We start from the raw sequence: 13,436 nt of genomic DNA on the forward strand, positions 1-13,436 counted from the left end.
AACAAACTACTGATTTAGCAATACAGTAATGAATGCATAATATTTAACACATAATACGTGTATGTCAGCGTGTCTCAATTTGACCTCTTGTCCTTCAAATACAATTGAACCCTGGTCTGAATGTGCTGTATGTCTAACATGACAGTGTGTTCAAAACTTTCAAAGCCTTAGAGTTTCCTGCTTCTCAGATCTGACAAATGCACTCCAGTAATTTCACGTCTCCTCTTTTAGAAGAGATCTCAACAATGTTTTGACAGTTACTGACTCATATGTCAAATGTGATGGACAATTATTGACCCATTTAGGTATGTATTTCTCCTACTATAGAATTTCAGTAGAAACATCTGAGGCAAAGTTGGTGATCTGTGAAAGAGCAGTGCCTGAGCTGAAGTCTTTCCATGGTCATTGTCAGTTGATGTATTAAAAAATATCTCATTTATGTATTTTTCTTTCCTGTATGCTTTACGGTGTGTGAGCAGGTTTGATATGTTGCATGCTGCTCTGATAACAGCTGGAAAAACTTTAAACTTGCTTCAAGGCATGGGAAATCCCAGATTTATCACAAGTTTCCAGACCTATACAACCAAAATGTGTTCATGAAAAACAATCAGAGCTTCCTTTCCCAAAAGCATAAGCTTAACCTTACCAAAAATAGTATACTTCAAGTTTATTTTATTAACTACACTTTATGCAGCAAGTATACAAATATCTGTGTTCTAGTAGTATACTTGTAAGTGTATTGTTTCAATACTCCTTCGGACTAAATTGGCCCACTTTCTAGTATACTATTAAGTATAACAGTAGCAAACTTTGAGTACACAACTAGTTTACCTCTATGTTTGTAGTTTGTGCTGCAATTATACTAAAAGTGAACTTATAGATATACTGACAGTTTACTAATTAAATAATTTGTACACTTTGAAGTGTAGTCTGTGTAAACTACTAGTTTAGTAGTTTTATACTGCACATATTCTCATAAGTTTTCTTTAAGTGAACTTTACATCATACTTTATGTATACTACTATGTCCCTATTTAGGTTTTAATTTGTATATATTTTGTTGTATGAATATCTGAACATACAAAACATGCAAAGCAAGAAAACAGCATCATGGATTTTTTTAACACTTTATTGTGGGTAAGTTTCATAAAAAATAAAGAAATAACATTTAGAACAAAAAGCTGAACAAAGACTATGAATTTGAATCATGATAATCAAAATGTAGTTGGGGTTGATCAACACCCCAAAGCTTGACTGTAATTATTACCTCTTCATCGGTCCACATTTTATTCCATAACGTTGCAGTTTTGATGCTGTTTAATTTTAGATGATCGTGTTAGATTACATGTTAGTATCATAGAATGTATAAAAACATGGACGTAGTGTCCCTGACATCACCCATAGATTTTTCAAAGAGTGTTTATGAAGCCAAATGTAGGCAGAGAAGCCGCCGCCATCTTGGCTGGGCGTCAAATAATCGAAAATGGACAAAAAGGTGGGAGCTTTTTGCTTAGACCACGGCCAATGAGCTCGACGGCGTTGACGGCAGCAACAATCCACCTGTCACTCAAGTGGCCACGCCCTTAATTATTCAAAACTTGAAGGCTTAATATAATTTAAATGGATTAGAGTTACATAAAAAAAGAAAAAACACTTCCCTCACAGTCATGAATGGCAAAATAGCTATAGAGAGCAAAATCTTTTTTTGAACCAAGCTGTAAACATTTTTTTTTCTGCTGTAAAGTTGGCCATTTTAACATGGGGAGTCTATGGGACTGACTCCCTTTTGCAGCCAGCCTCAAGCGGCCCGTTGACGAATTACAGTTTAAGTCACTTCCATATGGGCTTCACAAGAGAGAGAGAGAGAGAGAGAGAGAGAGTTTGCCTCTTGGTTACTATCTGTTGTTTCTTTTGCTTCTTCACTTGTGTTTTTTTGGAAATTCTGTACAGAAGATGTGTACTAGCACCCTCTACTGCATAACAATTAAAACACAGATTGTAGGAGCACAAGTATAGCTCAAATATATTTAGACTTTTTGTTAGTATAAGTCACGTATACTTAAATGTCATTTTATGTATATTTCTGAGGAGTACATGAAGCCCATTTCCTAGTAGATGAAAAGTAAACTAAAAGCATACTTTCCTATTTTTAGTTTACAAGAAGTATACTAACAGCACAATTGAATAAACTTCTTTTTTCGTAAGAGTAAGTACACTGTAGAACTATTGAAACCAATGGAGCTACAATCATCTTAGGCTTACATTGTTTTTTTGGAAACGCAGCCCAGATCTCAGAGCCTCAGAGTCTGTCCACTCATCGTCAACATGATCTGTAATCATTTCAGTAATAATTGTGGCTTTGGGCAAAGGAGATCTTTTCTTCAGATCTCCAAACTCCAGTATTTGTTTTTCTTTTCTTTCTTGTAATGTTGACTAGTTTGATATTAATCTCTTTCTCTCTTTTTTGTACATGACTAAGAGCTTTAGCTTTTGGCAGACTAAGTCTCTGTTTGACAGATCTATGTGAAACCAGTTTAATGATGTTTCCAAACAAGATTTCAAAGATAGCATGAAAACACAATACAAATAACCTCCAATCATGGTTCTGCAACCATATCTGTGTCTGTATAATTATGTATTTGTGGGTGTATGTGAGCACGCTCACTTAAGGTATAAAAGAAAATGCAACTCATTTCCTGATAGCAGAGGAAGCCCAGGTCAAGTCCACACAGCTCGCTGGAATATGCTGTGATTGTCCGATGTGATTTCGTGGATCTGAGGGATTAAAACAGTAAGGGAAAGAGATTCACATGTAAAAGTCCCACAGAATCCACCATGGCCAGATATGTTGCTCGGATCAGAAACTTCATCCCAGGAGCTCGGCATGCGGACAGCAACATCTCGTCTCAAGGAGTTACAGTGGACATGGCGGAGGTTGATTACGGGAAGGACAAGATAAAAATGTCATTCTACAATCCGCTGGACCCTGTGCCAAAACATGACTTTTATGCCAAAGACACTTGGTCGGGACGTATAAAGAACACCAGACCATCACTGGATGTTCTGCGCAAACCAGTAAGTAAAACTCCTGAAGTGGTCATTTGTTAAGTTTGTGAGTCTAATTAATATTGTACGTGTTGATTATTGATTTTTGATTCTCTGGATGTTCCTGTCAACAGCCGGACCCTGATGATCTTCCTCCACCACCAGAGGACGATGGACGGCCCAAAGTCAAGCTTGTTCGCTTTGGATGGGTTCTGGGAGTCATGGTGAGAAAGAAGCATTGATCAATTTTTATTTGATGTTATCCACATGCAATTTACTTAAGAATACTTCATAATAAAAATCTGTATACATTTGATTGAATTATTTAATCAGAGTTTAGTTTGGTGTTTTCATTTCAGATCCGTTGTATGTTGAACATCTGGGGGGTGATTATGTACCTGAGACTGCCGTGGATCACATCTCAAGCTGGAATCAGTGAGTCAGTCCTCCAGCTGGTTTAATTAATTCAGCTCAAGTCATTGTTCGTTCTCAAACGACGTTTCTCAGGCAATTTTCTTTAGGCCATATCTACAGACATATGTGTCACAGGAATCCCTTAAATTCTGCATTTGTGCTTGCAGTTCTGACCTACGTCATTATCTTCATGTCTATCACCATCACTACAATCACAGCGACCTCAGTGTCTGCGATCTCTACCAATGGGAAGGTCTACTCAGGTGAGAGAAATTAATCGTTTACCACAAGAACATGTTTTATTGGATTTCGTGTTGGGATAACAAAAAAAGTTATAACAAAAAATATCTTTCCTCCAGGTGGCACGTACTTCATGATCTCTCGGAGTCTGGGCCCTGAGCTCGGAGCACCCATCGGTTTGCTCTTTGCGTTCGCTAACGCTCTCGCCTGTTCGCTCAACACAGTGGGGTTTGCCGAGACCGTCAGAGATGTGCTTAAAGTGAGACACACTCACAAATAAATGTATTTATTGTAAGGTTTTGGGAATTTCAGAGAGCTGCTTGAAGAGGGCTCTAATGGTTGTATTTGTCTCTTTTAGAAAGAACAGTTGTTTATATCTCACTCACAATCGTTTTCTCTATTTTCAGGACAATAGCGCTCAGATGGTGGACGATGTCAATGACGTGAGGATCATTGGGACGATTACTGTCATCATCCTCCTCTGTATCACATTTGCTGGCATGGCTTGGGAGGCAAAGGTAAGGTCCTTTGCTTTGGTTTTTGCTCATTTCTCAGTACTGTCTCTTTTGACTGCATCGCTGCCATTGCTCTTCTTGGTTTTCACTGCTCCACAGGCTCAGATCCTGTTCTTCATTGCACTCTTGCTCTCCTTAGTTAATTATTTTGTGGGGACATTCATTCCCCCCGGCACCGAGAAGCAGGCCATGGGATTTTTTGGCTACCGCGGTGAGTACACAAGAACCTGATTGAATGCAAACTTCAAATGCATCCAATAAACTCCTGTTTATAAGTTACGGAGTCAATATTAACCAGCACTTAACCAACTAATACTATCACTTACCTTCTCTTGTCTATCATATTCTTGAAAAAAATAAAATAAAATAAAACCTGGCTAGGTGTTCTGTACTAGACTAACTGAGGCTTTTCATGTCACTTGTATACTGTTGTTATTCACTTGTTTGTCTGATTGCTTCGATTGTTCTCATTTGTAAGTCGCTCTGGTAAGAGTCTGCTAAATGATTAAATGTAAATGTAAAATGTTTTCCTGCTAAAACAAACCAAACTAATATGGAAGACCAGTTCATCCATAAGAAAGAAACAAAAACACAGACCCCGATAAATTATAATTATGACATAAGTGAAAATAAGGACAATATTTATTAAATTGTCACCAATAAAATTGAATAATTATTACATAAAATATGTTTTATAATAGTATGTGAGGTTTTTCTCTCTTAATTATGACATTTAAGGCCAATTTACTAATTGAATTTCAAACTGACTTGTGTCACAATTCATAATTTATCCCATAATTTACTTGGTCTAAACTAAATGACTTAGTTTTTTTATCTTAATTGCCATTTTGCCATATTTTTTTAATTTTTGAAAATATTTTATATAAATCTCAATTATGATGTAGTATGTCATAATTTCTACTTTATCTCACAATTTTGACTTTTTATCTAATAAATAATCATATATAATAATTATAAATAAGCATATTGTATTTCTTAATTATTCCTTAGTATGAGTTTTATAGATCATAATTGACTTAATATGTAATAATTTAGACTTGTTTCTCCCATAATCGACTTTATCTTGATTACGATTAGGTATGTCATAAAATCTACATTTTATCTCATAATTTTGATGTTTTATTCCATAATTATACTTACATCACCAAGTGATGGTGGTTCACCAGCTAGAGTATTTGGTGAAGCAACAGACAAAGCTAACCAGCTTTTATTCGCCCAGCTGACATTTTCGTGGAGAATCTGCTGCCTTCCTTCCGAGGCAAAGATGGATCTTTCTTCAGGATGTTTGCCATCTTCTTCCCTTCTGCCACAGGAATTCTGTCTGGAGTCAACATCTGTGGAGATCTCAAGGTTTTCATTCCGTTTTTGTGCTTCAGTTGATGTGCCTTTGAAATGCAATAGAAATGACGTGTATGTCTGTTTTATTCCAGGATCCATCGGGTGGGATTCCTAAAGGGACCCTGCTGGCCATATTCTGGACCACCTTGAGCTATTTACTGATCTCAATCACAGTTGGTGAGATTAGACATCAGTGGTCAACTGATATGATTGATCGATTGAATGATTGATTTATTATGGCCAGTTCTATTGATATATTAGAGTGCAACTGATATAATATCACACTAAAAATAATAGTGAATAACATAATTAGAATCGGATAAAACATAAACTGGTTAGTATCCAGCTAGCAATTTTTGGTTCCCAAAACATTTTTGGGAATGTTAGATTTAGTTAAAAAATAAATAATGTTTCTTCAAAAAACAACCAATTGGGAATTCAATGGGAATGTTAGGTGGCACGTAAGTATTGGCCACTATTCTGACACCATCAGCCAAACAGATTAGCGGCCAAAGCTGATAATTAAACTATAAAGAACAATACTGTTTTAAGACATATTTCTGTTACAATGAAATGTGTATTTTAATTATGAACTCCTCATTAAGACACTTCCCCATTCTTCTCCCACAGCTGCAACTGTTGTAAGAGATGCTTCTGGTAGTCTGAACGATAGTTTAGCACTCAATTCTTCGATCCACTGCAGTGGTTTCGGCTGTAAATTAGGCTGGAATTTTGACCAGTGTGAGCAGAACAACACATGCAGCTTTGGACTGGCAAACCATTTCCAGGTGAGTGCATCAGTTAACAAAAACACGATTTGTATATTTGGTGAGTTCTGACTGCTGGAAAGAGGAGTAGATTTTACATTCATATCAATGCATTCGGCATAATCTTGATTATTTATTACTTACCCAGTATTTTAAACAATGGAAGATGGATGATAGATATTATGGCTTTTGTCTCCAGATTCTTGCCATAGTTTCAGGAACTGGCCATTTGATCACCATCGGGATCTTTGCTGCCACCTTGTCGTCAGCGCTGGGTTTCCTGGTGTCTGCTCCCAAAATTTTCCAGGTAGACCATGTGGCTGCTCGGAGGATAGCGTTTTTTATTCAACATATGACTGTAACATTTTATGTTTTTGTTGTTGTTGTTATTGTTACAGTGTTTGTGTAAGGATAACATCTACCCCTATATCGGCTTCTTCGGAAAAGGTTACGGGAAAAACAACGAACCTCTACGAGGCTACATACTCATGTTCATCATCGCTTTGGCTTTCATCCTCATCGGTGAGTCCTGGATCTCCTCCAGATCAGAGGGTCAGAAGTGTCTCTCTCTGAAGACACTTTAATGTTTGGTCTCATGTTGATGTTTTCAGGTGACCTGAACACAATCGCTCCTCTGATCTCCAACTTCTTCCTCTGCTCTTACGGCCTCATCAACTTCAGCACCTTCCATGCGTCGATCACCCAATCACCTGGTGAGAACCCGATTATCAGCATCCTCATCAGTTTTGCACTGTGTAAACAACAATGGTCAAATATGTAATAAACAAACATAAATAAATACATGTGAAATAGTTTGTTGTGTCTCGTAGGTTGGCGGCCACAGTATCATTACTTTTCTCCATGGACGTCTCTGTTTGCTGCAGTCTTGTCTTTTGTCCTCATGTTTCTGTTCACCTGGTGGGCCGCTCTCATCACTTTTGCTATCGTGCTCTGCCTCTTAGGCTACGTCACCTATAAAAAACCTCGTGAGTAAATGATGCAGATTATAACTAATACTTAACAATTATAATATGCATCTGCGGTTCATAAATATTGTTATTGCTGAACCAAAAAAGTCTCCATTAGCATGATATGTGAACACAGTAAGCGTTGTCTGATCATGTGTCCAGGGGTGAACTGGGGCACGTCTTATCAGGCGGGTTTCTACAACATGGCTTTGTCCTTCTCGATGTCTCTGACTGGTGTTGAAGACCACGTCAAAAACTTCAGGTAAAGATTATTAGAAAACTGTCCTTTTCAGCTCACGATATACCAGCCGCTCACATATAAACACTTTCTCTTAGGCCTCAGTGTCTCGTTCTGACCGGTCCTCCTAACACTCGTCCCGCTCTCGTGGACTTTGTGGGGACTTTCACCAAAAACATCAGCCTGATGATCTGTGGGAACATAATCATGGTATATGACATTCATCTTATACAGATAAACTTGACAGCATCCTTGCTACATAAAATAATTTATTTCAAAACTTGAGATGGTGTTTTCTTGCTCTCTGTCTCTCAGGAGGATGAGAAGTCTAGTTTCCCGCAGCACAGCACTGATATGTTGGTGGACTGGCTCAATCAGAGGAAAGTTCGTTCTTTCTACACGTCCTTCAACGCTGACAGTCTGAAAGAAGGCGCACATAATCTCATGCAGGTACCACCATCGCTAGATCTGCTCGCTTTCTTCTTGTCATCTTGTTCTTCTCACACAGTCTTTGCTCTTCTTGTCAATGGTCTGTTAAGGCTTCAGGTCTCGGTAAACTGAAGCCCAACACTCTGGTTTTGGGATACAAGATGAACTGGCAGGAATGTAAACCAGAGAGCTTACAGGACTACATCAACACCGTCAGGTGAGCTGCTGCTTCTGTTCACATTTATCAGTGAATATGTTACATTTTGATGTTTGTATTTTGACGTTGTATGATGCTCCTCGTTAAGCGATGCATTCGACTCCAGCTACGGCATCGCGATTCTGAGAATGATGGATGGATTGGACGTAATGGCTGATTTTCACAGGGCAGGTGTGTTTTATGCCATATGATGGATTGAAATTTGCTCAGCATTGCATTTTCAGCAATAAAATCAACAGGTTTGTTGTGTTTGAAGGCAGATCATTTGCTATCGATAACCAGGCATTCGACGCAGATGAAGTCCCACAGTGTGAAAAAGACGAGACTGACCAGAATTCAGGTGAAACACACAGAAACTGTATTTTCTGTGCACATGAATTTCATTTGACATTAAATCATCATATATGAATAGAAATTTAAATAATAAAATGGTATGTTCAGCATTTCAAGTCCTGATGTGATCAATCAGTCAGCCAATCGGAACGATTCCATTATATTAACAAAGCTGTGTTGTTTTACTCGAGCTTCATTAGAAGAGACGATCTGACGATGGGCTAAATAAAGCTCCTTTATTGTCTCCTCATCCAGATATTTCTGATGATGGATCGGATGAGCAGGTCAGATCGGTGTTTCAGACCAAACAAGGCAGGAAGAGCATCGACATCTACTGGATCTCTGACGATGGAGGTGAGACACAGCTGCTTCAATATACTTAAAAAGATCGTAATTTCCATATTATTTTTCTCCTTGTGAAATGCTATTGCTCTCTTTCAGGTCTGACTCTTTTAGTGCCGTATTTGTTGACTAGAAGGAACCGCTGGAAAAAGAGCAAACTCAGAGTGTTTATCTTAGGAGGCAGAGAAACCATGGAGGAAGACCGCAAAGAGTGAGTTGATCGACATTTTTGTAACGTCATTTCTAGTTTTCCAATTTATTTCTAATGTTTGTCTTTGCAGCATGAAGATGCTGTTAAAGAGATTCCGGCTGGAGATTGAGGACATTGTCGTGATAACAGATGTGGATAAACCTCCTCTAGCGAAAAAGTGAGAAACATGTGCAAACACCCTCATACAGTAGATACTTTTATTGTAAAATGAATCTTTAAAGTAACTGTTGTGCTTTTCTTCCTCTCTGTTCCTGTAGTTTGCAGCGGTACGAGGAATCCATCGCCCCCTTCAGGCTGAGTGAAGAACAGGCCGGAGGAGATGTACAGGAGCTCAAGAGACTGAGTCCATGGAAAGTGTCTGACAAAGACCTGGAGGCCATAAAACCAAAGGTGTGTGTTTGGAAGCGTGTGGCGTTTTGATTCTTAATAAAACTTCTCAGTGTTAAAGCAATAATGCACTATAGACAACAGTTTGTTTTGTGAAGCTGCTTTGATATGATGTGTGAATTAACAAATACATTCAACTTGAGTCTGATAATCAGTCCCTCTATTAAACTGTCTTTTGTATTCAGGTGGAGAGGACAGTGAGACTAAACGAGATCATCAAGAAGAACTCAATTCACGCTGCTCTGGTTGTAATGTGAGTACAGATCATGGTTATTGCTGTTAATTAAAACCATTCAAAACAACAAAACGTTACTTAAAAAAAAAAAAAGAAAAAAAAAAAAAATTAAGTGTTGGTGCAAGGTTGGGGGTTCGATTCCTAGGGAACACATGATAGGTAAAAATTGTTAACCTGAATGCACTGTAAGTCGCTTGGGATAAAAGCGTCTGCTAAATGCATATTTGTTGCGTATTTTTGAAGAAGAACCCATTAAAGCATTTTAAAAATAACATGAGTACTTTAGTTAACAGGAAAGCTGAACTAAATAAAACAGTAAATTCTTAAAAAGGTCAAGTGAAAACATTTCAACGTTGTTTTGTATGTTCGAAGTTTGCATGTAAGAACAAACATTGTCGTTTTTTAAACTGATTTCAATCATTTAAGCAAACGAGTGACTGGTAGTGTGTGTGTGTGTGTGTGTGAGAAGTCTGTTCATTATAACACATGTCTATGTGCTTCAGTTCTCTTCCAGTCCCTGATGTCACCTGTCCTAGTTCTCTCTATATGGCCTGGCTGGACGCTCTGAGCTACGGTATCCACTGTCCTGCCCTGCTCATACGAGGAAACCAGGAGAACGTCATGACCTTCTACTGTCAGTAAATGTGACTGTTCATCATTAATCACATCTGCATGGAGAGCTCAGCTGCTGTCAGTTCCAGTCATGTAAAGTGGTTGAATATATTGGTCTGAAATGAGCTGTTTAATTCTCTTGTTCAGTGACTGTGTGTGGCTGTATGTTTATTTCACATGTTCTTATGTCTGTTTAATCTATCTTTAATGATGCAGGTTAATGATTCAGCTAGAAAAGATTGAATAGAAATGGGAAAGCACTTTGTCTCTGAGCCCTCTCGTCATTTGAGGGTAGAAGTTAAATGCAATTTAATGCAACAAGAAAATTATGATATTATAAAAGAAACGTATTTGTTCATGCTTTGCAAAATTACATTTCATTGACCATAACATTATAACCAATAATTAAGTATATTACATTTTGACTGAATAGAAATACTAGATTATTATGACTTGCATGCATATTTTGATCTGCTTTTCAATCTGAAAAATACAATTTAGCACAACAACGGACCTCTCAGCTTTCATTGTCTCATTATACCAAGTATAAAAACGTTACAAAAGTTATTCAATCACATGAAAAGAAAAAATTAAGTATCACAACATATATATTTCAGCTAAAAAAAAAAACATACTTCATTGTTTGCATGTTTCTCTATGCAGCTATCCCTTCACAATGCTCAAACATAATTAAAAACTTCCTGCAACTTTCTTTTCACCTTACAAGACTATAACAGATATTAGTCTACAACAACACAACACACATTATCTAAAGCAACACAGCCTGGGCAGATCCCAGGAAAAATAACTAATAGATATATCCATACTCTTCCAGTTGATGATTGCATTAAGAATGTTTTTTTTTTTTTTTTTTGGAGCATTACAAGCACTTGGTGCATAAAGAAGATCTGTAAATTTGCAAAGACTAACGTCTCAAATCCAAAGAGATATTCTTTATTAAAGTGAAGACTGCCACGCCCACCCATAAAACACCTAGTGGAGTGAGCTGTCTTAACGGTCCATGGCTTGTGTACTGCTAACACATAGGATCTTCATCACTGTGTCTGTTCGGGCCTGAACTGATGGTAAAACTAAGGACATTATTAACTGTCTTTACATTTATTTTGAAAGATGAAGCTACATTACGTTACATTTTCAACTAGTGCTTGTGGTGTTCGGCCAATCACAATGCACTGGGTCAGTTGGCCAATCAGAGCAGACTGTGCTTGTCAGAAGGAGGGACTATGTAGAAAATGAATCGTTTGAGAGAGACGGGGCATAGAGGACCTACAATAATGTACAGTATTTGAAAAATAATGTGTTTTTGAACATTAAAGCATGTCAACAAATTATGTTACAATGAAAAAAGTGTGTCTGTCGTTTGCTCCTCCCACCACACTGGTGGAGAATGCGGGCAGGGTGGAGCCTAGACAACACAGTTGGGAAACACCTGGTGATGTCACACCCTCTCACTCGCAAAAGTTCGCAAAAACCCAGACTGGGATGGAGGAATGACGGAGTCGGCCTCTCATGTTGGGGTAAGATCGATCAGGATAACAAATCAAATGCTCAGCACTTGGAAGTGTGAACTCACAAAGACTGAATTATACTTGCTGAAATACTACTGTAATGGACAATGTCAACCAGTTGTTGATGATTCTTTTCCAGAATTGACTCTATTTCCTGACTTTAAAGACTGCACTGGTCAACTGTTAGAGTCCAGAGAGACTCTCAGAAATGAATTTGATGACATGGGAGGAAAATCTATATGTAAAATGTTTGTTAAAATTGTAAATAAAGGCAAACTAAGTGGTCAAACTGACACTCCTTGGAGTGTCTTTCTATTTTTCTGATCATCTGCACTTTTTTTCCTCAGAACGGTTGACAGATTGGCAATACTAAGTAAAAAGCTTTGACTTGGGGTGGGGGAGAGGTTAAACTCTTTATTTCTGAGGGTCACAAGCACCAAAACTTGCTGCCAATGCAAGACAAGGCAAATGTTAAAATTGATTGATTTCCATATAAATAACCATGTAGGTAAATATTGCAGATGATTGCTTAATCGAAATAAGCAGAAATTATATAGTATGTGTGTCCTTGTGCAGGTTTGATCCTGCTCAGGGCAGATGGGAGCGTTTTCCTGACGTGTCCAGACCCAGGGAATACTTCTTCACTGCTGTGTGTCACAGAGGGAATGTGTTTTTTCCAGGCGCATCCGCACCACATCGAGTTAAAAATATATCAACTTTTCAGAATGCCGCAAACGCACATTGGGTCATGTGACAAGAACTAACCAATCAGCTTCATCCTTTCCCGTAACAACGTTGATTCAGATTCAGATTATTTTATTTAATGCCATGTCAGCACTCAAAGCTATTTTCATGGCAAAAATACAATTACAAAAATACAAATATCATATAAACACAAAAATAAATAAATAAATAAATAAACACAGAAAGTCATATTATATAAGATTTTTTTAATTAACACATGATAAAAAATCCAAAACCTTTTCAGGCATAATCTCATTAAATATGCCCTTAAGTGAAGTAACTTCATAAAAGAGCATTCTGCTTGTAATAAGTCCAGGACAATCCAATAAAATATGTTTAACAGATAAGGGTATTTTACAAAACATGCTTGAGTTGGATTTTCGCCCTTAAGCAAAAACGCATGGGTCAAACTTGTGTGACCCATAAGACATCTAGTGTAGACAACTTGATCAAGTCTAGTTTTAAAATTGATAAAAAGTCTGTTTGTAATTTCCGGATTAGTGTTCCTTACAATTTATTATTCTTGTACATATTCCACTCTTCTTGACATTTATTTAAAATATATTGATTAATAATCTGTCTCATATCTGAAAGAGGACATTCATTAACTTCCTGATTAAGAGCATCCTTAGCAGCTGCATCAGCTCGTTCATTTCCTGAAAGTCCAACATGTCCTGGAACCAAGCAAAAGATAATACTGAAGAACTGATTTAGTAGATAATCCACTTTAGTTAAGATGCAGTCCACTAAAGGATGATCAGGTTTTAAAGTGTCCAATGCTTGAAGACAAGATTTCGAGTCTGCAAAAATTATATAATTTTTTTGTTGTGCATTTTCAATATGCTCCAAAGC

General features: G+C 37.5%; 1 protein-coding gene across 1 annotated transcript; it reads left to right on the forward strand.

Annotated features, from left to right (window-relative positions):
• Positions 1–2,831: 2,831 nt before the first annotated feature.
• LOC113079177 (solute carrier family 12 member 3-like) lies at positions 2,832–10,350 on the forward strand. Its single transcript, XM_026251383.1, has 25 exons — positions 2,832–3,074; positions 3,179–3,268; positions 3,404–3,479; positions 3,626–3,721; positions 3,818–3,957; positions 4,106–4,424; positions 5,454–5,584; positions 5,665–5,749; positions 6,203–6,360; positions 6,539–6,646; positions 6,738–6,861; positions 6,951–7,052; positions 7,170–7,325; positions 7,470–7,569; positions 7,644–7,755; positions 7,861–7,995; positions 8,085–8,191; positions 8,280–8,362; positions 8,448–8,531; positions 8,780–8,878; positions 8,966–9,077; positions 9,148–9,234; positions 9,335–9,467; positions 9,650–9,717; positions 10,203–10,350. Exons 1-25 carry the CDS (start codon positions 2,835–2,837, stop codon positions 10,339–10,341), a joined length of 3,084 nt encoding a protein of 1,027 aa, XP_026107168.1. The 5' UTR covers positions 2,832–2,834; the 3' UTR covers positions 10,342–10,350.
• Positions 10,351–13,436: the final 3,086 nt, after the last annotated feature.

This window comes from Carassius auratus, unplaced genomic scaffold (genome assembly GCF_003368295.1).
Source record: "Carassius auratus strain Wakin unplaced genomic scaffold, ASM336829v1 scaf_tig00027279, whole genome shotgun sequence".
NCBI classification, from domain to species: domain Eukaryota; kingdom Metazoa; phylum Chordata; class Actinopteri; order Cypriniformes; family Cyprinidae; genus Carassius; species Carassius auratus.

Coding starts and splice junctions, on each gene's coding strand:
- LOC113079177 (XM_026251383.1), top strand. CDS start 2,835: ATGGCCAGATATGTTGCTCGGATCAGAAACTTCATCCCAGGAGCTCGG. Junction 7,570..7,643: donor GACCACGTCAAAAACTTCAG/GTAAAGATTATT, acceptor ACTTTCTCTTAG/GCCTCAGTGTCTCGTTCTGA. Junction 8,532..8,779: donor CGAGACTGACCAGAATTCAG/GTGAAACACACA, acceptor CTCCTCATCCAG/ATATTTCTGATGATGGATCG.